A 25,610-nucleotide genomic window follows, 5' to 3' on the forward strand; every position below is an offset into this window, starting at 1 on the left:
TTCGTTTTTGACTTGATTGTGTTCTTTTCACAGTCCAGTGGTAGAGGACAGTACAATCCCAAATTAAAACCTGGCTTCCAGAATTCCTTTCAGACAGCTAGTAGGAGCCAATACTCCTTTTGAAATGTCCTCTTCTGTGTCTGGTCCTCCAGCACTAATGGCCACTATAACAATTCCGGGAGGGGTATCTCAAAAACGTCACTAGCCTACATGAACAGGACACATGACCCAGCCAAAAAACACCATCACACACAAACTGTTGTTAGGGTGGACTCAAAAGGTTTATGATCATCTTTAATACTTATTACAAGAAAGCAGAAAAAAACACAGATTGTCCGAGGCAGAACATCAATTATATACAATTTAAAAATCATAGCTTTGGTTAATAACTGTACAGTCTTGCATTTGCATATCCAGTTCCGGGGCATGTCTAAAGGACTAATATGACTGCTACATTTCCAGTGAGAGTGTAAGAGAGTCTATGATCCGAGAGGAAAAGAGAGGCCGAGATACTGGGACACAGATGGGGCATTAAAAATGCTTTAAGGGACTTGCCTCTCCCACAACAATCTCAGCTTTAACTCAATATATCTCAGCATTAGGAGCCGGGCACCCACGCTGCACTGTAGACCACAGCAAGCTCGCCACCTGCACCACGCAGCAGTCTCCTCTCGATTGTTATTGGCCATGTGAGTTCCACTAAGAGTACAAATTCATTAAACAGCTGATGAGATGAGAAAAAAAAAGTGTTAATTTCGCCTGTCTCACTGGTAAACGTTAACCCACTGGATATGATAAGGAAAGGAGAGGTGCAGTGCGAAGGCGACGACTATCGCCTTAGACCATCACTGGAATGTTAACTACACGGCATATGTACTAAACGCTTATTATTAGTCACCGGTCACCGGTCGCCTCAGCGGAAGCGATTTTAGTGGCTGTTCTCTCCGCTGAGGACTGTATGTCCTATGCAGCACGTTCCAGTGCCCAGGATTGCCTACAGAAAAAAAAAGTGCTCAGTGTATAGGGACGAAGTCCCGCGATAAGGTGAGGTGTGGCTTGGCTCGGCAAAGTCCTTATGCTATCTGCAGACGTGCGGATGACAGCCCATCCCTGTCTGTTGTCACCTCCACCAGAGCTACACTCAAAAGCAGCAAGTTCTAAACAAATTAAATCATACATAGTTTGCTCATTTCCCTGTCGAAAAAACAAAGTGTTTATACGACGATAAATGTGTTTCTCGTGTCTGGTTATTTGTTTAAAATGCTGCAGAATGGGTTAACTACATGTCCTGAATTCCACGTGGTCAGCGAGGCCTGAGATGAGTCACAGACGCAGGGCGAGAGGAGGGGTCACCTGAATCAGAAGGCTCTTGGCTGAGTGGATAGTGGTGGAGTTCTTCCCTGATGCCACTGGTCATGCTGAGGACTTTACTACGCCCACCCCTACTGACAACGGCATCAGCTTTTTCATCAAGAAGAGTAAACAGAATGAACAGAGGAACAGACAGCCTTGGACAGCTCAGACTCCTTGGCAGGTATGTGTGTATGTGTGAGTGTGTTTGTGTGTGTGTGTGTGATTATGCGAGTCTATGTATATGAAATAGTGTCTGTCTAAGGCTTTCCCAGGTTTCCTCTACAGGCTGTCCTTGTGCCTGGCACAGTCGTCACACACCCGCACCGGATGGTCCCACCCACGAGAGGGCACTGGCCGGCTCTGGGCTGAGCAGCCGCCACACACGCCCTGCCCGCAGGCCCGGCAGTGATGCTTGGGGATGCTGGGCGTGAAGGCCTTGTGGCACTGGTGGCACTCGACGATCTCGTGATCGGGCACCCAGTAGTCAGGCCGTGCCACACCCTTCACAAAACCTGAGACGAGAGGAGGATGGAGAGAAGAGGGGGTTGTTAGAAGAGGAGACAGTAAAGTCCTGTTTTACATTTACATTTATTAATTTAGCAGACGCTTTTTATCCAAAGCAACTTACATACTGTATGTCAATTAGAATGCATTTCCGAGGAATTGCAAATTGAGTGTGCTTGCTCAGGTGTGGTTCACCAACGGATGCAGTCAGTGAAATAGGATGTGTTGAACTCGGCTTGATCCAAGGATTCCAAAAGTACCTCATTTTTCGACATCGGGCATACGGGTCAAAGGTTACCGGTACATGCATTAAAGCAACACCAAAGAACTTTCCCTCTGTAGCATGCATGCTATTTGTTTATCCAGCACCGGCTTTGCAAATAACGATGACAAGGTAGAATATGTTGCACGATTTATGAAAGTACGATGTATTGCGACATCAGATGCAAGTCAAATTTGTAGTTTCTTATGTCTCATTCCATCGAACTACAGATCCGCTACCCGATCTGGAAACTTACATACAGTAGTGCGGTAGCCGATAGAGGGCTGTGAAGCGAATGCAGAAGTGCCGTTCACCCTGTTACAAAGTTGATGAACCACTGAAACGATTTTGGAAACATTATTTTAAGGTACAAAAAACGTTTTGGTGTTGCTTTAACACGCGTCCGAAAAACCAAAATGCTAGTTGCAGTGCCCCCTAGAGGTCAGAGAGCACCAAATTGTATGTGTGTCCTCATGATCCCGAATCCATGCACCAAGTTTTGTTATGATACATGAAAGTGTTGCTGAGATATGACCTTACATCCTGTTTGGCAGCTTTTTCAGCTGACTTCGAATGACTGACGGGTGAACGCTTTTGGAAATCAAAAATTCTTCCGGTAGCTTTTGTGACGCATGGTCTGAAGATAGTCAAGTTTCATGAAAATCGGACAAAATTTGTGACCTGTGAAAATGTTGTTTTGCTTTCGCTAAAATCTAATATGGTGGAAACAGACATCATATGGTGTGTTGAAATCGGCTTGATCAAAGGATTCAAGCAGTACCTCATTTTTGAAAATCGGGCATATGGGTCAAAAGTTGCGTGCATTAACGGCACGTCCAAAACACCATAACGCCTTGGCTAATTGCATTGCCCTCTAGGGTTCAAAGGGCACCACATTTCTTTTGCATCCTCACATTGAAGTTTTGTGTTGATACGTGAAAGTGTTCCTGGGATATGACCTACTTCCTGTTTGGCGTTTCTGGGATATGACCTACTTCCTACCTACCTACCTACTTCCTACTTTCGATTGGCTGTGATGGGCATATGCTTTCGAAAATCAAATATCCTTCTGAAAACTTTTGTGAAGCTTGGTCTGAGGATCATGTACATCAAGTGTCATAAAAATCGGACAAAATTTGTCACCTGTAGTTTCGCTTCCTATAAAATCCAATATGGCAGAAAAACAACAAGGGTCAGTGAAGCCATCTCTGCGAGCAACTTACACTGGTTCCGGCCGGACGTTTTAGAGTTGGAATGGTGTCGATATCTCAAAAGTTCTAAGAGCAGGAGCTGGCCAAAAATGTGGGCTGACAGGAATAAAAAAAATAAGATAGGGGACCTAAGAAGAAGTATAGTATAGTATATATACTCTTTTGATCCCTTGAGGGAAATTTGGTCTCTGCATTTATCCCAATCCGTGAATTAGTGAAACACACACAGCACACAGTGTACACACAATACGGTGAAGCACACACTAATCCCGGCGCAGTGAGCTGCCTGCATCAACAGCGGCGCTCGGGGAGCAGTAAGGGGTTAGGTGCCTTGCTCAAGGGCACTTCAGCCGTGCCTACTGGTCGGGGTTCGAACCGGCAATCCTCCGGTTACAGGTCCGAAGTGCTAACCAGTAGGCCACGGCTGCCCTTTCAGCAAGCACACTAGTTATATTATATAGTTATATTACTAGTTATAAGGGCCAATGTCCCTGGAGCAACTCGGGGTTAAGTGCCTTGCTGAAGGGCACAATGCTGTAAGCTGGGAATTGAACCCACAACTTTTCTGGCTACTGCATGCTAGCCCAGCTCCTTAACCACTATGTTCCCACCGCCACCGCTTTAAACAGGGTGTTTCTTGTGCTTGCTGTTGCTGCTGTATTCATTTACATTGTTGTCTTGCACTGAGAAGAGCCCAATTGTTGATCCTCTTCTGCTCTAAATGTTCAAAAGCCAAATAATAAGCTGTGGTACTGTATGTTATATGTCCTAGCAAATAATGCTCTTTTTTAAAAAAGATCAGGGGCCATATTCATAAAGCATAAAGGATTTCATCTTTCCACAGTATTCCCAAGTGGCACTACAAGTGTCTAACCAACAGTTTTCTCGTAAGCCATATTCACAGAGCTGTTGAGGTGAAAAAACTTTCACTGAGGAGTCCTATGCTCAGAGAGCGACTCAGTTGCTATGGCAAAGTGTAAAGCATCACACACAAGCTTACATTCAGTGACTGGTTCATGAGAGACAGGTCTTTGCTGAGTGAATATGCATTCTCTTCACAGCCGACCGCTAAGGACGATAAGTAAGCAAATAAATAAATAAAAAAATGTGTGACAAAGGCTTCAAGTTAATTAATAGACATTATCTTTGCATGACGTTATGACGTTTTATTTATTATGTTTGTGTAGAGGAGATTAATTTCGTAATCAATTTTTAGATTTCATTTAATTTTAGTACCCGATTAGTTGTTTCATTTGGTTAAAGATGTCAGTTGCATTTTTATTGAGATGGTATATCTTCTCTATATATTCTGTATTCTACCACACTGTACTGTGCCATGACAGAAACGACCCTTTTCCCTTCTCTTTGCGTGTAACTCCACTACTAGGCTATTCAGTTCTCCCAGACTCCCAGAATTACTCTTCTAGTCAAAAAATGCTGGGACTGGTGTGCCTATTATTTTCTTCTTAAATCAGCAAGTGCTTCTTTTAGCCTTAAAATGCTTAGTTATAAATAACAGAAGAGGAAATATAACATATTTAAACCAACCAAAAGGGAACTGTGTTACATTTGTAATGACAAACGTATCTAGTCAATGCTTAATTTCTTGTACTTATTGCCATAGATACAGTACAAATGTATAATATAATTGACAGAAGTTCTCTGAATGTTTCATGCTGGCGTTACAAAAATGCCTGCCGGAAATCATTATATCTAGAGAGGGGGAAAAAATGCTGACTCATGAGCACTCAGCAAGTACAATGAAAATATATTTCCCCCAATCTATCTCGTGGCTGGGGTGAACGCAGGGGGATCTGTGCGATAGCAGCCAGCGTGCTGCTGACCAAATCAGTTCTCTGCACGTAATTACTGTCCGACTCGGCCCAGCTCACCAGTCCCCACTCCACGCGCCCACACAAACGCGGCGCAAAACCTTTCATCATGGCTTCCAAAAATAACTCCGTTTTTGGAAGCTGGCTTCTACTAGAGCCTTGATTTTGCCCCCAGATTCTCATATCGGTATGAGGCGGAGCGTAGCCCTGAGGGCCCTGTAAGCCTCTGAGGAGACTGTAGGAGGGTGTGTGTGGGTGGCACATACTTACACAGGGGGTAGTCCACAGCGGTGGACACCATGTCCAGTGTTGACTGGGCCACCTCCGTCACTTTACGCGCCATTAGAGCGCGTGGCTCCAACTGGGCCGCTGCAAGAAAGGAGACGCGACTTCATGTTGATCCATCTAACCATACCGAACATGCTTTAGTTCTAAAAGTGAGATCTGACACACTGCATTTACCAATTACCAGTCAATAAGACATATCACTAGTGCTGTGAAATGCTGGAGAATGCTGCAGTTCAGACACTTATGACACTTTAAATGGAGGCCTAAAAACTTCTGAACGCCCCTCAATACTGGTAACTATTTCTGAAAGCCAATTACAAGATCACCACAAATTATACACTTGAGATTTTGAGATTTAATAAGGGTAGGAGTGCACAAGTTTTCTTCATGCTTCTCTACAGTGGGAGGTATTAGGTCACAACGACTTGTTCACAGGAATTAATGTTTCTAGGCAACCATAAATGACAGCCAATTAAAGCAGGACTTTACTGCTCTTCTCGACTAAACCTGAATTTGTTCACTAAATGTAGATATTCTCAAATGGTCCAGAGTGGGTTGACAGCTATAAGAGATGACGGAGGTTTTTAACATTGACATTCATAACTGGATTTCCCCATTTGAAGTGGGAATAATATTTAACAGGGGTATGAGTCATGCTTGTCTTGCTGCTCTGAGAGCCTCAGCTAAAAGCTTCAGATAGAAGATGAAAATCACACAGAGAGATGGGAGAGAGAGAGAGAGAGAGAGAGAGAGAGAGAGAGAGAGAGAGAGAGAGAGAGAGAGAGAGAGAGAGAGAGAGAAAGAAATGCAGGGTCAATGACCAGACATAAGGAAGACAAAGCACAATTCAAGGAACATTATGTCTATGTTGAATTTGATTCTTTCCAAACAGTTAAAAAGGTCCAAAAATCACATTAAAATGTTCTCCTACAACCTACATTCTGACTGTTTTCTGAATACTTGAAAAACACTTTCCCAACACACCCTTGCTTACACTGGAAGCAATGGCTTCCCTTGTGATGCCCATGACTAACAAACAATCTGACTGCTAATTTAGCACTCCGCACCATGCCCAGTATGCTTTGCTCAGTGTGCCAGGCGACGGGATGGGATGGGATGGTCTGGGCTGTTTACCTTGGTTGGTGGTGATGGTGGTGGTGGTGTTGGGGCCTCCCTGGCGGTAGCAGGCATCGCAGACGCGCACGGGCCCGCTGCCCCAGCCGCGCTCCGGTACGGGCATGGAGCGGGATGAGCAGGCTTGGCAGAAGCCCTCGCCACATGCACGACAGTGGTGCTTCCGTTCCAGCTCCTCAAAGGGCTTCTCACAGGCACGGCACGCCTGATACAGACACAGACAGACAGCAAGAGAAAGAGAGAGAGGGAGGGAGGGAGGGAGGGAGAGAGAGAGAGAGAGAGAGAGAGATGATAAAAAAGATGAAGATGAGATGATACAAGGAGTTATGAAAATGGAAGGATGGGTCGAAGAAGAGAAAAACATGGATTAAGAGAAAAAAAGATGAATGGATGAAGAGAAAGAGAGAGGGAGAAAGACAGGATGTTGGTGGAACAGAGGAAGAGAAGTAAAGATCGAGAAAAGGGTGTAAGTGTAGAGACAAACAGAGGAAGAAAACCAGAGAGGGTAATGACAACCTGTATCCATGGTGATAACGCCAAGGCTAGCACAGCTGGCTGCTTTTGGAAAATGAATTGTAATGATAAATAGTTGAAAAAAGAGGCACTTCAGCAATAAAAGATGAGTCACACAATGTTCAAGTAAAGAGTACAGACTGTCATTTCTGTCTTGTTCCAAATCAACAGGAACACTGAAGAGTCCCTGTTGAGGATTTCATACTGTGGGATGTCAGAAAATGTCCTTTTGTCCTTGAGAAAGTAATTACTTGCACATCATCGATTTTCACATACCTTTCACACAGCCAGCTTTATTGGCAAGAATCTGTTCATTTTTAAGAGTGAAAATGCAATGCAACACAACACAATATAGCAAAGATAAATGCCCACGCATGATATACTAGTACTGCATGATGCAAGTACTGCATGATGTAAGCTTGATTTATGCTTCTGTGTAGAATCAACGGCGTAGCCCCAGAGAGACCTCTGCGTTGCCATGTATCCCCTCTAAGCCCTGTGCTGTCGCTTGATGTGCACCTCCAAAAAACTGTAATTTTGCGTCAAGGCGACATAGACCACAAAGGCTGTGATTGGTCAACTCAGCCTGTGTGTTTATAGCCATTGTGCTCGAGTAGTCTACTGTGGGTAGTAGCAACATGCTAGTTCGCTGAAAGAAGCTATGCAAATAAACTCAGACATATTTTTGGTTACAATGAGTGGGGTACAGTACTTTGTTCACTTGCTAACATAACATAAACTGGCTGGCAGACACCTCGCAAATAACCTCAGACTCATTTTCTGGTTACAATAACTAGGTTATTGAAATATACTGTGTCTACTTCTCAATAACCTTTACAAAATCTAAGCCAGAAAAGATAGACACAGACGCAGACATGGGAGACGCAGAACAGAAAAAGGTTCACGACGGCTTAGAGGCAACGGCATAGCCACTGTGTGGACTCAACGCAGAATTAGAAATCTAGCTTAATGAGGGTGCCTCACCATGATTTCTGCATTGGGCCTCCAGTAGGGCGGCGCCACCTGGTCTGTGAGCCAGGACGTTATGGCCTTGGTGGGTCCGGTGCTGTACTCGGACACTGACTGGATGACGAAGTTCATGCCGTCCAGGACCCGCTGGGCTGCATTCTGATGGTCGGTGGGGAAAAGCTCTGACTGGAAGGGAGAGAGGGAAACATCCAGCAGGAGTACTTCACTCATAGCAGACATGACGTGCTACACAGTCTGGCAAAGAAATAGCTGACACGCTGACACGCTATAGAAATAGCTGACACGCTCAGCAACATTTGACAACAAAACTGTGCAACATTGACAATGAAAAATGATTTTAAAAAGCACTACCTGCATCAAGTCAATGGTGACCATAGAGTACAAGTTTTGTAGAGTAACTCTTCAACTGGCACATCATCATATAGAATAGCTGTCTAGTAGCGACACTGTTTAAGGGAATTGATTACGTAAGGAATCAAGACTGTGTGTGGATGGGTGGTCTCACCCCAGGCCAGACGTGCTTGACTTCGGTTCGCACCACACTGCCCTCAGGGTCCTGGTTCCCCATCCAGTACTGCCGGCTGCGGTAGATGATGCCACAGGTGGGACACTCGAGTACATACCTGAGAAAAGGCAGTGTTTAATTATACATATCGTAGAATAGTCATTGTACGGATCCTCAAAAGGGACATGTGTAAAACATATGTTTCTGATCTACTTATTCTTCTATCAAATAGCATGTTTGGATATGGATTAAAACTTAATCAAACTTACAGTATGTGTGTGTGTTTGTGTTTGTGTGTGTGTGTGTGTGTGTGTGTGTGTGTAGCTCACTTACCCTGACCAGGCATATTTGGCTAGGCCAAACCAGGGGTTGTCTGTTGAGGCTGAGGTCTTGGGTATCACAATCATCTCCCGACCTCCCTCATAGCACCTCTGGGAGCAGAGCAGAGGTCACAAGAAAAACATAAACATGAGAAGGAACGCTTCATATTACCTGAGAAACAATAAATAAAATAAACAACACCAAAGCAGATTGTGTTAAAAGCAAGCATTACTAAACTGTTACTCAAAGCCCTGACTCTAGTGAAAAAGTATTTCCCACAGACATGAGGGTAGCTTGGAGGTGTAAGAATAAGGTATGAGCTACACCAGGCACGCAACTAAAGCGTTCCGTTCGCATAGCGTCTGCCGCAACAATTAGCTGCCACTATAATCAATGGCAGTAGCTACACCAGACGTGATAGCGGCGCGTACGTTAGAAAAAAATAGACCAGTCTTTTAAAATGGATTTTACGCGTCGCGAACTGAACGCTTCAGTTACGCGCCTGGTGTAGCTCATACCTAAATCCTAAAAGCCACCAGAACATGTATGCACTACTCTTATAAAGTTATTTCATTCATTTTCAATTAATGTGCTCTGATTTCATTTGCTTTGATTATCTGATAAGGCTCGAATGAAGGCCATAGTGATGCACTTTACACCTTCAGAATGTCACTCAGCCTCCTCCTCTACACTGATCTGATTACCCACTGATAGCCTGCCAAAGCAAATGAATGGACCCGTTTGTTTTCCTTCTGCAGTCCTGGCAGCCATCTCAGGAGGCTTGTATAAGCACCTTCCAGTTAACAACTTAGTGGGAACAAGCACACAAGACTGCTGTTCCTCCCTCTGAATTATTTCTTGTGTTGCCAAACACCTGCGATAATGTTTACGCTTTGCCACCACCACACAGATCACATGGCACATGTGCAGTGACAAACATGGAACACAGAATGACTACAATGACTCATCCAAGACATCAGTAGTCCAAAAGTGAAATATGGGAATCTGACTACAGAGCATGAGTCACCCCACTTAAATCTTACATAGCTTTTACTTTTAACATCAAAACTAAATATAAATAGCATTTTGCTACCCACTGGGCCTAATTACTGATTATTTGACTGGTTATGGTGAATTTTCCAGGTCTGGTAAATATCTGGATTCGCTGCACTGAAAGTTTCAATGTATAAAGATATGAAATACTATAGTTGAGAGTAATTTTACAAGTGCTATCATATTGTAATCAGCAATCTTGTTATTGTTAACAAATATGAAATTGTTTCAGTAAGACCATCACAGACACAGCTGGTCCGGAAATTTGTGCTGTAATAGTTTGTCTTGGTCAGTTATTACTTTACAAACAAGCAGCTTGTAACTCATTTACATTATTTCAGTGAAACCCCATCATAGAAGCAGTTGGACGGTACACTTTGTGAGAAATAGCCTATTTTAAAGTGGTTATTACCTTACAAATGAGGACCTTGTTGTTGTACTGATGAGCATACTGGCACAAGCCATCAGCTCTGTGGTGTACGCCGTCCTTCTGGTGGTTCATGCCATTCTTGCACCGCACACTAGGAACATGACAAAACAACACACCATATTCAGGTCTCTACTAATATTTAGGCAACATTCATGCTCTTTTATCTATACCGCCATCTGAAATTATCAGTTCACTCCCAAACGTAAAAGTATCAATGTTATGAGGTTTGTGTCCAAGTCCTCAAATGATAAAAGTTAAAAGTATTCTTTTCATTCTGGTAAACACATTAAATGTGTCTGAAAATGTATCATATTTTCCTGTCAGAGAGAACAAAGAAAGAAAAAAAACTACTGCGAAATGAGGGCATTGTCATAGTTTAGTCTGAGCTAATGTTTCTAATCACCCAAATAATCTCCAGAGATATCCTCAATGTGCTCGATCTAATTTCACAAACTCTTACAGACTGCTCATAACTAACTGCCGTCCTCTATAAGCCAAAGTGGTCATTCTTCCTCAGATGCTTACTCCATTCATTTTGATCAAATAGTGCCATCTCAACTAAGAACAGCGAATTGATCTCTTCCAGGGCACTCACTTGCAGCTGAGGCAAACCGATGGGCAGGTGAAGTACTCATCGGGGAAGAAGGAGTAGACGCTGACCCTCTCATCAGAAATGTCCCCACAGAACCTCTCACTCAGAGCCTAAGACAAGAGGGGACACAGAAAGAGAAGAGAGGCAAGGATGAGGACAGTCTGGAGATCATCTTCATATAATGTACACTCTGACGGGCCTCTATGGTTTACACTATGAGTGCAGACTGAAAATTGGTAACACTTTACTTGACAGTATCGACATAAGAGTGACAAGACACTGTCATGAACACATGCCACTGTCATGACACATGAACTCTAACCCTAATCCTAATCCTAATCCTAATCCTAATACTAACCCTAACCCTAACTCTAGCCCTAACCCTAACTTGTTATGACAAAAACCGAATGTTTATGACTTGTTTATGACACATTTATGACAGTGTCATGTCACTCTTATGTCGATACTGTCAAGTAAAGCGTAACCAAAATTAAACTACAACCAGCTCAACGACCAGAGAGATATTAACTGACCCACACGCTAATAACTATAAGTGTGCTTACACTTCTGCTATTACTATATAGACTATTCTACTATACGGAAGACCTTCAGAGATACCTATAAAGTATAAATATGCCCACACATACAGGCAGACAAATGCAGTCCTAGCAGTACTAGTGCACTCGCACACATACACATGCACACATACACTTACCTGCAGCGCACTGAAGACAATACTAGGTGCACGTGGGGCGCGGGTAGCCATGTTCTTCACCTGGTGCCTGACAGCTTGCAGGAGCTGGGAGTAGTCTGTAGGGGGCGTGATGGTCTGAGTGCCCACATACTGGAACGAGCTGAAAGCCTCAGTGGTCAGGTTGAGGTCATGGAAGCGCTTCTGCAGTAGTGTGTCAGCCTGGCCTGGACATGAGCTATCTGTGAGAGACATGTTGGGGAAACAGCTCTCAGATCCTGTGATAAAGATACTGCTCACTGTAATAAAGATACTTTGCTTACTTAATTAAAGAATAAAGTAGAGGGAGACTCTTGGGGATCACCAGGAGCCTGCCCAAGGCCAGCAGTGGCGTGGTGCCATATGGAAGCGTGAATGAGTCAGCCAAAAAATAAAACACATCCAGAAGGTGGTGTATTCTCAGTTTTTAACTAAATAGACTGGGTGGCAGAAACCTGATGTGCATGCCAGCTATTCACTTCATTATATAACAACAAAAAGTAGATGGGAGTGGAGGAAAGTAGAGGAAATAGACATTGCTGTCTCGAAGGCCAGTGTTGCATTCAAGTTCTATGGTTCACTTCCCCTCCCCTTAGGTGTACATCAACATTCAATCATCAACATTCAATCCCACAGGTAAAAATATGGCCATGGGGTTGGTGAGCTCACTGGAGATATCCACTTTTGTATTATACCCAACCCCTTAGGTCAAACTGAAGTTTTAAAGGCTGTTCTTCCTGACTGGAATGGCCTGCTAACTGTACTAATTGCTGATCCACACACCAGAAAGCACCCATTCACAGTGAGCTTTTTACATGCACACTAATAATTTCATCATTATCTTATTTCTGGAATTATTAAATTATTCAAGTGGTCATGTAAACGGCATAATGTGATATGCTTTATCAGAGAACGGCCATTATCTGATGAGAAATCACACCTAGATTTTTCCCCAATAATCTGATTTCTTCATGTATACCGTTAGTCAGATTTATTTAGGCTAGTTCTTTTATATCTGCGCATGTGTAAAAACCGTAGAAAACGAATGTGATGTAGTCAAAAGTAACGCGAGCGGCGACTAGACAACAACAAACATGGTGTGGAGCAGCAATAAATCCACAAGCAATAGTCATTTCTGGAGCAAAAAGGAAACCAATGTTATGCTTAACGAGATGAAAAGCCTTAATATACTCCATTTCCTAATCGGGATAAAAAATAGACATGGGGACACACTTCGAAAGGTGTCGGCAAAAATGGCATAGGCAGGCTTCAGAAGAAGTGTGGAACAATTACGCACTTGAAAATAACAGGAAGTTTGAGTTTTACATCACGTACTTTGAAAGAAATCCGACTAATGGACGGAATCATGTAAACTAGGTTTTTCTGATTACCGCATTACTGAAGTGCATGTAAACACGCGAGATCAGATTATTACCATTATTTCATTATTCCCAGTTATCTGATTATTATGGTCATGTAAACTGGCTCACTGTTTAGTGGCACCGTTTACAGGTACCGTCTTAGCTCTCTGGTGTGCGGATCATCTCTGATTCTTTTGGATACTGATTTGATCTGCTGAACAGATTAAAATGGGATTGATGTACAGGTTAATGCATTAGAACATTTCTATGTGATTTAGGGGAGAGACACGTTGGGCATCATCTACTAAACTCTTAGCGGAGCATGTTAGCAAGTGGTGAACATATGGATGGGCACAGTGATAAGACATGCATCTGCATACATGCGCAAAGGTAATCTGAGGTCAGTTTGAGTGTCTCGAGTGTGTTCATGTGTGCTGTGCCCGCGCCCTTACCCTGTCCCAGCAGCTGTGTGCGTGACGTCTCCTGGAACACCATCACGGCAGGCCCCAGGCTGGAGAGGGGCACGTCCAGGCCGCAGCGGCTGGAGAGGGCGCGCAGCTGCGGGGTGAAGTACCGCAGGTAGGCAGCAGAGGCGCTCCCCAGGAACTGGAACATGTCGTTGTGCAGCCGCTCGGCCCGTGTCCGGTACACCACAATGTCCGACACGGCCAGCACCTTCAGCAGCAGCCGCATTCGGCGGTTCTGGTGGGTCGTGGCGCCGAGGAGGCCCTCGGTATCCAGGACGACCAGGCCCAGACTGGGCTCGAAGGCAGCCCACACGCCGACCGTGCAGGTGGTGGGGGAGGGCGAGGTGGCGAACACCTCCTCTCCGTCAAAGAGCACATGGTTGAGTGTGTGGGATTTGCCATCGCCGGTGTTGCCAAAGATGGACAAGACCTTGACGCCAGGGGTGCTGTCACTGTCAAAGCCCAGCTTCTGTAGGAAATGCTCCACATCACGAACCTGAGAGGGGAGAGAGGAGGGTGCAGGAGAGCGTGTAGAAAAAGGTTAAGCCAAAGTCGAGTTCTTAAGAGTTATGGGGTTCTTGAGTTCTACCTGATGTGAAGATTTCTGGAGTGAGTGGCCTCACCGCTTTGTTTTGTGTAGCAAGACAATAAGGTGGGCATTCTGTATCATGGCCGTAACCAATCAGATTGCTTAAAAGAAGTTACACCAGAACAGGAAGGAGTGTTTTAAGTGACCCACCACAAAGATCTTCTAGATCCGTCTCTGACCACCACAAATACACTTTACTTCATTGTATGATTTCTGAAGTTATGTAGGTACGTTATATGTTACGTTGGAGTTACTCGCGCAGCAATAACACACGGAACTCCTGACAATAATTGATAACAATACAGGTGATCAGAGTTCACAGGTGACAAAACATGACTCATAAGCTTGGAGAGGCATGTGACTGTCCAAGGAAGCCATCAGAGTAAACCGAACACCAGGGGCGCTCCCATATACTACTTCAAGGTACTTTCCGTCCGGGTGGAGTTGAGGAAATATGGAAGCTATATACAAAGCTAGCCAGCAACACCAGAAGCTGGATCGGAAGTTACTTTACAACAGGGAGACAGTTACTAACAACTGTGTGACAGCGATTTGTCGTTGCGATTCTAAACAACTGCAACTGGCCTGTCTTGCAAGCTAACGAAGAATAGCTAACATTGACCCAACATGCTAACAGTGTGGGGACCACCCTCTCAGATTCCACCAACACTGTTTAGGTGGCAAGTATAATGCTGCTTATAACTAGACAGTGCACATTTGGCCGAGCTGTTGATAAATTAGTTCATACCGCTGAGGCATTTCAACATATTATTTTGGTTGTACGGGTGTCGAAGAGATGAGTGACAGCTTCTAGCTTGTCAGCTAATTAGCTAACTTACGTCACATCAGCAAACCTGAGAAAAACAAGACTAATATACAATGCTAGCTATATTAAGCTAACACGTGTGCAACCCCATAATAACAACTCCCGGTTAAAGGTAACTTGCATGACTCAGCAACAATATACACCAAATTGTATGAGGATGTTTTCATTGACTGGTTATTAGGCTACCTCTTTCCAAACAAACATATTTTAAACGCTAATTAATGTTGCGACAGTCAACTTAAAACGTAACTGAGCTTGCGTTAGCTAGGATAAGTTAGCTAACTTGCCTGTAAGTTTTCATTTTCGTCAACCAAAAGGAAACTCCTCTCGCTACCATTCTCTTCAATTCCTTTATGGTGACTCGTAAGAGATATTTCCTCCATTTCTTTCAGTAGCATCTCAGACATATTTGGACATGCCACTTAGTACCATCACTAGATAGAAGGCTGACCCTCTTTTGTTGATAAAGAAGCTGGCTAGCACGCTAACTTCACAGACAACAACAAACGAATTTTGCATGTACACTTCCCCTCTCCCATGGCAGTGGTTGTGACGGGTTGTGACAGTTCACTTACGTCAGCCGAAAGGCAGATAGACCTGCGTAGTTGCAACAAGGTGGCAAAATGCAACGACCTGGACACTTTAACAACATTGTAGCAACATAGTAGCCGACCAAAATGTTATTATTAATAAAGATTGGCTACGTTGTAATGCTTTGCCTACTGGCTTAGAGGCCATGTTAGTTGGTTGGTACCTAGGTAGCCTACGAATGAATGTAAAACATTTAAAACATTCCTATTTGATACCGTTATATGCCAGAGGCTATGCATGAGTCTGTAGGTGGGCCACTCTTAGCTCTTTAAAGATTTGTAAAACAATGCAAGGCTAATATGATTTTTTTTGTTTCTTTCTTTGTAGAATGTACCATCTCTCTCTTTCTCTCTCTTTCTCTCTCTCTCTCTCTCTGTGTGTGTATGTATAGTCAGATGATGATCATGCATAAAGTGTGGCCCACAGAAAGAAACAGCTCAATCCTGCTGTCAAACTGTCTTAATTATCAAGTAGGCCTATGCTAGCCAGAGGCTTGATATTAGCAGAAGATGTAAGCATGATCCACATGAATACATTATTTTTACATTTTTTTAAAAAGAAAAAATCAGATACAGGGCCCACCTTTCCTTTCTGTGTCCATGACATAGAAGAACAGGCATGATGTAGGCCCTAGCCTAATTATTCCCATATTTTGAAATAAGAACATAAATGAAAAGGTTAAAAGGGGTGCAGCTTTTGTATTAGGGCACAGTTCTTCAAAGATCAACAGGGTATGCTGTATTCCATGGAGCTTGCTAATGTTCATTAAATATTTGTTAGCAGAGATCTATAAATATCACATGTCGCAGGGAAGTGGCGCCATTGCAGTTAAACTGAGATGATGGATTGAAATTCCCTCTTTGGCTGAACCCATTCTACCAGAAATGCTCACAGCAGCTTGAAATAATCGGAAATCTCGTGTGAATTAATGCCTTTAATGAAAAATAACTTATTTGAGTCAAACCTACACCATAACTTAATGGGAAGCACATTCACATTTTCTTTCTCTGCTTTCTACCACTCACAAACGGCAGCATGAAGTGCTGGATAATACCTTTGTACCTTTGGTGTGACTAAAAAAGAAGATATCTTTATCAATACAGGATGCAGCTTTGTGGTGTTGATTAGGCCTAAGGGTGTTTCGGGTATTTTATCACATTCCTTTGAAAGCATTTCATGTGTGAAAAGCTTATTTGACCTGGGGTAATCTTATTAACTGCAAACATTTCTTCAACAGAATAATCACTGGAGGACATAATGAAGTGGGAATGCAATGCAGGTGGTCTAAAATGGATAGTTTTGAGCAGAGACAGTTAATTTAGTATAGCATTGTGGTCAATGTTTTCATACTGAGAGCCCATGCTGTGGTCAAGAAGTTGCATTTGGTCAATGGTATTGTGGCCTAATCTGCTAGAAGAATGTGTCCTCCTGTTTGCCTTTCTGAGACAAAGCAATCAAATGTTCAGCAGATACTGTAATAAATCTTAAAACTTACTGTTTACATGTAACTTCAGCAAGATTCAGTGAGGACCTCTTTTTATAATCTGCCTACACGCATTATAGAGTTTTAGTCTAAAATTAGCAAGCTACCCATTTACAAATCTCTCAAACAACAGCATTTATACTGAGTTTTGCTATGATCTGGCATCATTTAGAGATGTCATGCTGAGAAGGATTTTATTACATTCACTGGGTGTTTTGACCCAGACTATAGAAGTAAATAGCAAAGATTCCGCTCTAAATATTCTTTGCTAAATACAACCTGGATGACTAGTGGGAATGGCACGTGTGTGTAATTCTTCACGTGAATGTAGCCTATACCATCAAAATCTATTTGAAGTTGATACCAACAGTAGTTGCTTATAAAATATAGCTCAAAAGAGGTTAATTGTTGCATAGTGTTGATTAAAATATTTGTCATTTTAATCATTTGCCAATACCCACTGAAATGATCAGACACATATTTCAACGTACACAATGGACACTTTTCCCTACAGTCCTTTAGAAATGTATGTGATAAAACTGTAACATAATGCATATGTCACTGCACTTAAACCTGCATTTATTTATATATAAAGTAAAAAAAATATACTAGGTGTGTGTGTGTGTACAGTTAAACTGACCATGTTTATTTTTGGACGCTACCATAGAAGAAAACTGCAGGAAAACACTGCACCGGCAGAATCCTACACAAAAGCAAGGAGGAAATTTTGTAAGGTCTGCACACACTACACTTGAAACTGATGCTCCGACATCTCAACCTTGACATTACAGTAAATGTTTTGGCTTATCTGAGTAGTCTTAGGCGGGACTATTATATGGTTAAAAGTGTTCCTTGCTGGTAGTTGTAGTGCATTTTCTATACGTATGTTTAATATCAATGCGTATAAAAACTACATTTCCCCCAACATGCCAATAAGTAATCCCCCTCCTATTGGCTGGATGCTCCAGCCGCAGCCCCTGAGAATGAATGAAATTGAAATTGCTGGTATATTACATGTACAATACCGGGCATCTGCAGTCTACATTGTATCATTCTATATCAAAATGGCCACAGTGGTTCAAAACCCCCTGAAAACGTAAGTAAATGCATTTTGTTCTGGTTTATTACAGAAATGTGCGGAGCTATGCCGTACTGTTTAGTTTTCTAAAAATTGCATGAAATCCTTATAACAGAGTTGGAAGTGTCAATACGTGCACTGTAGCCGGCAGCGTGAACACTGGAGGAATGGCTAAAAGTCTTAGTACGGCGTCTTTATTTGGCATCTGGGTAACATTTTCACAGAGCGGTAGTGGTTGACATGCCGCGCGTTCACAATTTTCTGTATTTGGCACACCGTAGCTTCTACTGAGCGATATGGTGGAATGTGAAAGTGGCATTTACGTGACCCGGCGTCCCTAGTCAATAGCATACATTGATCTCTATGAACTTGCATGTTCGTAAATCGGGAGATGATTTTCTTTTCTTTTGATATAGCGACGTTCCATCAGCCCCAAAATAACAGACAAAACGCCAAAGATGGAATCGTCGCCAACATATTACCTGTGCACGACGAAATTATAGAGTTAGAAACAATACACCAAGCTCTCCAAACAGCTCTAGGCAATTGTCGGCTTTAGTCCTTAAATACCATTCACTTACTAATACTGCATTTTATGTTTTTGCTGTCCGTCAAAGATTAGGCTATTTCCTATGTGCCCTTACAACCTTAGCTTTGAAGTGGCCAGAATATTGACCAACAACTATAATGATGAAAACGCGTCTGTATTTAGTCGTCTGAAATATGTAGGTATTGATACGGTTAATTTAAGAGTGCTTATGCCTATGCTGCGTTATAAGGACAGACATTTACTGTAACCTCCCGCTCCCCTACCGAATGAACGATGGACATTCCATCAAGTTTCCGTACGATTCCTTTGTGCGGATTGACAAGAAATTGTACGCGTGCGGAACGCAGACGCCCGCACGGGCTGGCAGCCAAAAGGTGGCTTTGCGTCTGCCTGTCTCAGAAACCGAGACCTTATCGAGGGGCATACTTTGCTGCTTGCCTCTGCTAGGATATGTATACATCCATTTAAAAACCAGACTGAGTCTAGTTGTCCCACACTCCTATTCGTCTCTTTGTGGTAACCTTATAAGCTATCCTACCTGTGCGGAGTGTGGGTGATGCAGAACTGCACCCGCTCCTGTCACCCATCGCAAGGTACAGTTTAAACGACATTTCATGCAGTACTTCAAAACGTATCCGCACCTATTTTGCGTTGTCTTGGCAAGTTAAACCGTGGTAATAGCCTAGCAATGTTTTTGATTTCATCAGCCGGCACAAACCAACTGTGATGGTATTTAATGAAGCCTGAATTATTAAGTGATATGTGGAATACAAACTGTCTGCCTCTTTAGTATTCTTTTTGTGTCCACGAGACTTCAAACACTGTTTTGTGTCACTTTCATGAGAGCTGCCTTGGTATAGAATCACCCAGCCTTTAATAAGAGAATATAAAGACATATTCGGTTGTCTTTTTACTAATTATTTGGTGAACTGTCAAACAGTTTGATGATGGCATATATATTTGAAGTCTCTGAATGGTTCTGCTTCATCTGGTGGGTGTCCTCCTCTTAGTCCTGTGTATTGTATACATTCATTCATTCATGGTCGTTGAGTTCCAGCACATTGAAGCAGGGTTTTCTTCAGGTCCATGTGTGGTAAGTGGCAAAGGATACATTTTTCTCCTGTGGCACAAGTTCACTGCACATGATATGAACATGGTGAACATGGTATCACTGTTCCCTGTTCAAAATATACCCTGTGGCGAATGCAAGCTGACCATGTTGACATCTTAGAGGAAGGTTACAACAGACTAAAATGAACTGAAAAAGAGCATAGACCAAACATGCTTGCATAACTGATGGCAACAGTTATGATGTGTGATGTTATATGATATATGATGTTTGATGTTACATATGAATGCAAGAAGTCCATTAATCAAATGATCCAATGGGGGTTCTCTTGGTGTCTGCTTATTCCCTAAAATGACTTTGACACATCTCTAGAAAATGAGAGTAGTCTTGTGAGGATTTTTCACTTTTCCACAGGATTAGTCTTTCAAAGCTTTTTTCACCCCTCTCCGCTCCATTCTCCCTCTTTTTGCTGTGTCTTTCACCCTCCCCGTCTGTATCGGGCCATTTGCCTAAACCTGACCACTATTAAGTTCGAAGGATTCCATTGGCATGGGTGGCATCAATGTCCTCTTGGTTTTTTTTTTTTCTCCACACTGCCTACCATGGTAGCTGCAGCTGCATCCTCAAACATGACTTAAGTCTTCTCTTCTCACTCTCCCCTTCTCTCTCCTCTCCTCTCCTCTCCTCTGTCACTGTTGTCTCCTCTGCTCCTCTCCTCATCTGTCACTTCTATTGTTTCTCACTCTCATTTTTAAACAAGGCTCTTTTCTCTCTTCTTCCTCATTCCCGGGTTATTCTCTTTTTATTTTCTGATTGCGCCCCTCCCTCCACACCCCTCCCCCCCTCCCTCAATACTTTCTCTCTGTCACTTCGTTGAGGGAGCTGCCGTATGCTGACTGTTCTGATAGTTATTCTGCCTTGCCTGGTTGATCTGAGGGAAATGAATTCTATATAATACTGCACTGAGCCTCTGTTAAAGTGGCCCTGTGCTGAATGCATTGGAGCCTGAACCCATTGCCTCATTTCTCGATTGTTCTCTTTCTCTCTCTCTTTTGCTCTCTCTCTCTCTCTGCCCTGTTTTGGTTTGTTTGCATAATGTCTACAGCAGTTCTGTAACGGCATTTTTTTTTTCTCAGTCAGTCAGCTTCTTTCTCTCCCTCTCTCTCTCCGCAACTTATAGATCCTCATTTTCTTTACAAGTCTAGCAAGGGAGAGAGAGAGAGAGAGAGAATGAGAGAGAAAGAGAGAATGAAAGAAAGAGAGACACAGATAGGTATTTTTAGCTCTATGACCTATTTCTCCAAAGCTACCTAACTGACTGTCAGTCATAGCACTGTTGCTTGGGGATGGAACAGTGTATGGTGGCCGTTTGTGCTTGTAGTTTGGAGGCTGAGTTGGCGGAAGAAGGCCAGAGAGAAGGAGAGGCTGATGGCTAGACTCAGCTGGATCTGTTGGCCAGGTAGTTGCTAGGTGCACAAGGCGACATTTATGAAGAATAATCAGGAGGGTGCTTATTGACTGTGTGTGTGTGTGTGTGTGTGTGTGTGTGTGTGTGTGTGTGTGTGTGTGTGTGTGTGTGTGTGTGTGTGTGTGTGTGTGTGTGTGTGTGTGTATGTGTGACTGTCTGTGTGCACCTGCAATGGACAGACACACACATTAAATTGCATTATATTTGGCTGGCGCTTTTTAGCCAAAGCGACTTCCAACCAGGTAAACAATCAAGGCAGAGTGTTATAAGGACAGTTAGTGCAACAGTAAGTGCTACTTCCATACAGTCATAGAGGTGTCTCTGAAATTATCATGTTTCTCAGGATGCTGCACAGTGCATGTGGTTCATAAATTAGCAGGTGTGCTATCACACTGAGAGCTGAAGCATGACGCGAAGGGAGGAGACAGACAAAAAGAAAAAGAAAGAAAGAACAGATAAAGCACCAGGCCCGCATTCAGGCCCATTCGATCAGCCTGGCCGGGTAGAGAGGGCCTCAATGAACGCATCAGTGACTGTGCTGCTCTTACATTATACATGAATAAATAAATACAGATAGTATTCTGCCATGTCAAGAGTTAGAGTGACTGTCATACGAATTGGGACGGGTCTGACACGAGGTTGGCGCCATGCTTCTCTCCTCTAATGGCACATTCTGCAGTAACCTAGATAGTGTTCTCAAAGAAGCGTTTCGGGAGGAGAAATCTATTGCCTCTGACATTAAGAAGAAGACGAGGTGAACAGTGTGGCAGACAAGTTGATACTCCAAACCCACTACATCTCGTCCATGTAGAGTACACAGTCAGCACTAGACTGCCTGTGTTTGCCTTTGTCTCTCTTAAAGTACAGTATCTGTGTGGGGTCTGTGTGTACCTTTGTGTATTTACGTTACGTTAGTTCATTCGAGTTCATTCCCAAAGCAGCGGTCAGTGCATCTTTGTGCGACTGTGATTGTGTTTTTTTTTGTTTTGTTTTCTTTAGTCGGACTGTTTACTCCCGTGAATGTGTTGCTCTTGTGGTGCGTAGCCTCAGATCAATTGTAATTACCGCGCCATGGCTCCACATGGGGGATTGTTTTACTGTTCTGTCTCAAAATGGCTGAAAGACATAAATTTCCAGGTGCTCTAATGAAAAAACATTATTTGAAGTTATCTAGGAGAACGTGCACATTTATATGTGTGCAATGTATAGTCCGTAAGCCGGTAGATCATTTTTATGTGGCAGGTATGAACAGTTTGTGTGCATAGAAATTTGTTTTGTTCGTTGTGTGTTTGTTTGTGTGAGTGTGTGTGTGTGTGTGTGTGTGTGTGTGTTTTTTGTTTGTCCACTGTTTTTTTCTTAATAAACCTCGCAGAGCACCTGAGGGCGTTTATGTTGTGGGTGTCTTTGTGACCTATTTCCTAAGTGAAGCTATTTATATGCCAAAGCATTTCTGTGTTTGGCTGTATGTTTGTTTTGTGTTTGTCTGTGTGTTTCAGAACTCCTTTGTGTGTGTGTGTGTTTGTGTGTGTGTGTGTGTGTGTGTGTGTGTGTGTGTGTGTATAGTTTTGTTTTATTGTCTGCCTGTAGATATTTGTGCACCAGACTATATTGCACATTTGTGTTTGCATTACTTTGTTTTGTGTCTGTACGTGTTGGTGTCTGTGTCTCATTTGTTTACATTTTCTGTCCGTTTTTTTGTGTGAGTCAGTTTATCATTGTGGCTTTTTTATGCATCTGTATGTATATTTGCAGTGCATTTGCCTGTTTTATGTTTTTGTATTCTGTGTTCATTTGCATGTGCATGAAAGTGTTAGTGTATTGTATCCGGGAGGGACATGTGACTATGTGAGTGTTTGAAAGACCACCTGTGTTATGTTTGCATAATCTCCTGTTGTGTGCACTACTCACATTCATTACTAACATACACTACTAACATTCACCTGTATATGCTTTTGCTCTGTGCATTTGCATTGTTTGTGTTCTGTGCAGTGATTTAATAGCATGTGATGTGTATATGTCAGTTTGTGTGCATGCCTGTGTATTCTGCCTGTGTGTGCATTTATGGTGGTGTCGGGTGTCACATGTATGTGCTCTGTAGTTGTGTGTGTGTATAAGTGGCTGGGAGTGTATCTGATTAATTGTGAATACTGCGTTTGCCTCTTTCTGTGTGATTGTGTATACTGCACTTCTCACTGATGTCGGTAGGCCTCCTTATTAGTTTGTGTGATTGTGGACCCTATGGAATATGGGTTGGTGCATATAGTGTGTGCTCTGTGTCTGTATACATTCAAGGTGTGTTCAGGCTTGTATTTTTTTGTGATTGCATATACTTTGTTTGTGTATGTGTGTGTGTGTCTGCCTGTGTGCTTTTGTGTGTGTCTGTGTGCTTTTGTGTGTGTGTGTGTGTGTGTGTGTGTGTTTGTGTGTGTGTGATTGCGTATGCTGTGCTTGTGTGTCTGTGTGCAGCGGACCGTGCCTCTGGAGCAGTGCTGGCGGGTGCAGTAGTCCAGTGCTGAATGCGGGTCCATCAGACGAGATTTATGGCTCTTCCACTTTGGCTGTTATTACATAGATGGATCCTCTCCTCAATCCGGAGACATTATGAAAGTGCTGCAGGAAGAAATGTTCATCGCTCTCTAGCCGGTCACACAAACTTCAGCTTCACCCACTTGAAATCCACTTGGCTGGACCGGGAATGTCTGAATGCTGACGTATAACCCTTCCTTGTTCATGATGTAGCGGGAATGTCCAAAGAAAGAGGATTTTGGGAGTTCTGTGTATATGCCCCTGCCTCATTCTAACTAGAGTTCTTCAGTTTGACTCTACTCAGAGGTAGTGTTACCAGTAAATAGTGTGCAATTAGCAGAGCATTTTATGTTGTTTTTGGGAGGAATGAACGGCGTCTTGTGAAGAAATAGAAATGAGAAACAAACAGTAAACATCCACATTGTAAGGGCTAATCATAACCTCTGTTGGAAATAGCCTTATGAACTTTTCCATGTTGGAATGGCCCCACAAAGATGCTCATAAATTCCAAACAGAAGTCTCGGGAAGACTTCTCGGGAAAGCGGCTAGACCATGAAGTGAGGCTATAGAAATGGAATTGTAACCATGGGATGTATTATGAGTTAAAGAGCACAGCTCCAGCGCCTTTTACTGTAAACTGGCCTCCTGGCTCCCATTTTCTAGGTTGTATAGTTTTTTGCCGTCCCCTACTCCGACAGTGGCGCTTCACTCCGTGGCAATGACTGACAGTTACAGCACCCATTTAAAACCTCAGTGTCCACCATGGTGCCACTATGCTGTAGGAGTGGCTAGCTACTATGCTTTTCTCTGACCCCCCCCCCCCCTTCAACACACACACACATACACACACACACTCCTCCTCCTCTTTGTGTGTGGCTTACATAAGCATGTATGTACCTCTGGAGAAACATGCATCAGGACACCAGGGCCACACGCGCTCAGGGTTATGTCACGCCACATGCTGGCTTTCATCTGCCCGGGCTGAGCCAGCAAATCAGCCACCTGGAAGAGCACAGTTGGTTGCAGTGGACGGAGACTCTGGACTCGACTCATTCCACTGTGTACAGTACAGCTGTTGGATTGGTGCTGTAGGCAGTGACTTGGATACTCAAGTGACATAAATTACTCAAGGCACTTTAAGAGGTAATGAGAGGTGATGATGTAGAAAACACCATTCTAACACTTACTGTTTAAGACTTTGATGTCTTTAGTTTGAAACTACCGTTTCCATATGATCCAATGCTTGCAAAAGTGAGTTCCACAGACATTGTATCTGGTCTAGATGTAGAATTAGATCTTTTGCATTGGTGTAGCAAGGGGCTATGGAGAATGTACTTTGACAGAACTCCGTGCATTACAAAAGGGAATTCAACAGCGACCACATCATTCGATTTTTAGGTTCCTCTTCTGATCATTCTGATGACAATGCAGATTATATTTCAGCACATTCTGGTGAAATGAAATCAGGACCCTGGCATAGCCATGTATTCCACTGTTGCTGTAAGATTTGGAGAAATTATACAATTTTAATGATATAATAATGAATAAAAAAAGAAGCTCTAGAGCATGCAGCGGCCTAGCCTTTTGTTGTTACAAATATGGCAGTGCACATCCAGATAACCACACTCATGTTTGTTTACCTCATCACAAAGTTCCGGTTCAGCAATGCAGATGCAAAGTGATTATCATCTGGTCACCTTGCATGTGGCAGTCAGAAGCATGGTGTGTACAGCTGAGCCAAAGAGAGGCTGTGCCATGTTAGCGTGAGCTAACGTTAGCGTTATCTGTGGCCTGTTATGGAGCTGTAGTCACAGGGAGTGCCCGGGATTGTACTGAGGAAAGGAAACTTGTCATTGGCACTTACTGGGCCATTGTGCAGCTTTG

The 25,610-nt window shown here is 43.1% G+C and overlaps 2 protein-coding genes across 2 annotated transcripts in view; one reads left to right on the plus strand and one right to left on the minus strand.

Annotated features, from left to right (window-relative positions):
- Nucleotides 1–277: 277 nt before the first annotated feature.
- On the minus strand, nt 278–15,491 carry LOC143121779 (zinc finger FYVE domain-containing protein 1). Its single transcript, XM_076282368.1, has 11 exons — nt 15,249–15,491; nt 13,532–14,042; nt 11,704–11,921; nt 10,992–11,098; nt 10,379–10,487; nt 8,926–9,023; nt 8,593–8,710; nt 8,082–8,252; nt 6,585–6,789; nt 5,433–5,531; nt 278–1,865 (listed from the first exon to the last, which is right to left on the minus strand). The coding sequence occupies exons 1-11, from the start codon at nt 15,366–15,368 to the stop codon at nt 1,633–1,635; spliced, it is 1,989 nt and encodes a 662-aa protein (XP_076138483.1). The 5' UTR covers nt 15,369–15,491; the 3' UTR covers nt 278–1,632.
- Nucleotides 15,492–18,018: 2,527 nt separating this feature from the next.
- dpf1 (double PHD fingers 1) overlaps nt 18,019–25,610 on the plus strand; it is a 42,308-nt gene continuing 34,716 nt past the window's right edge. The window contains exon 1 of the mRNA XM_076282369.1: nt 18,019–18,131. Within this exon, the coding sequence (XP_076138484.1) occupies nt 18,019–18,131 (113 nt within the window). The remainder of the gene's footprint in view (nt 18,132–25,610) is intronic.

Source organism: Alosa pseudoharengus, unplaced genomic scaffold, assembly GCF_046254945.1.
Source record: "Alosa pseudoharengus isolate Yale_2024_CS ecotype anadromous, Long Island Sound unplaced genomic scaffold, YU_APseudo_1.1 YU_APseudo_1.1_scf_13, whole genome shotgun sequence".
NCBI classification, from domain to species: domain Eukaryota; kingdom Metazoa; phylum Chordata; class Actinopteri; order Clupeiformes; family Clupeidae; genus Alosa; species Alosa pseudoharengus.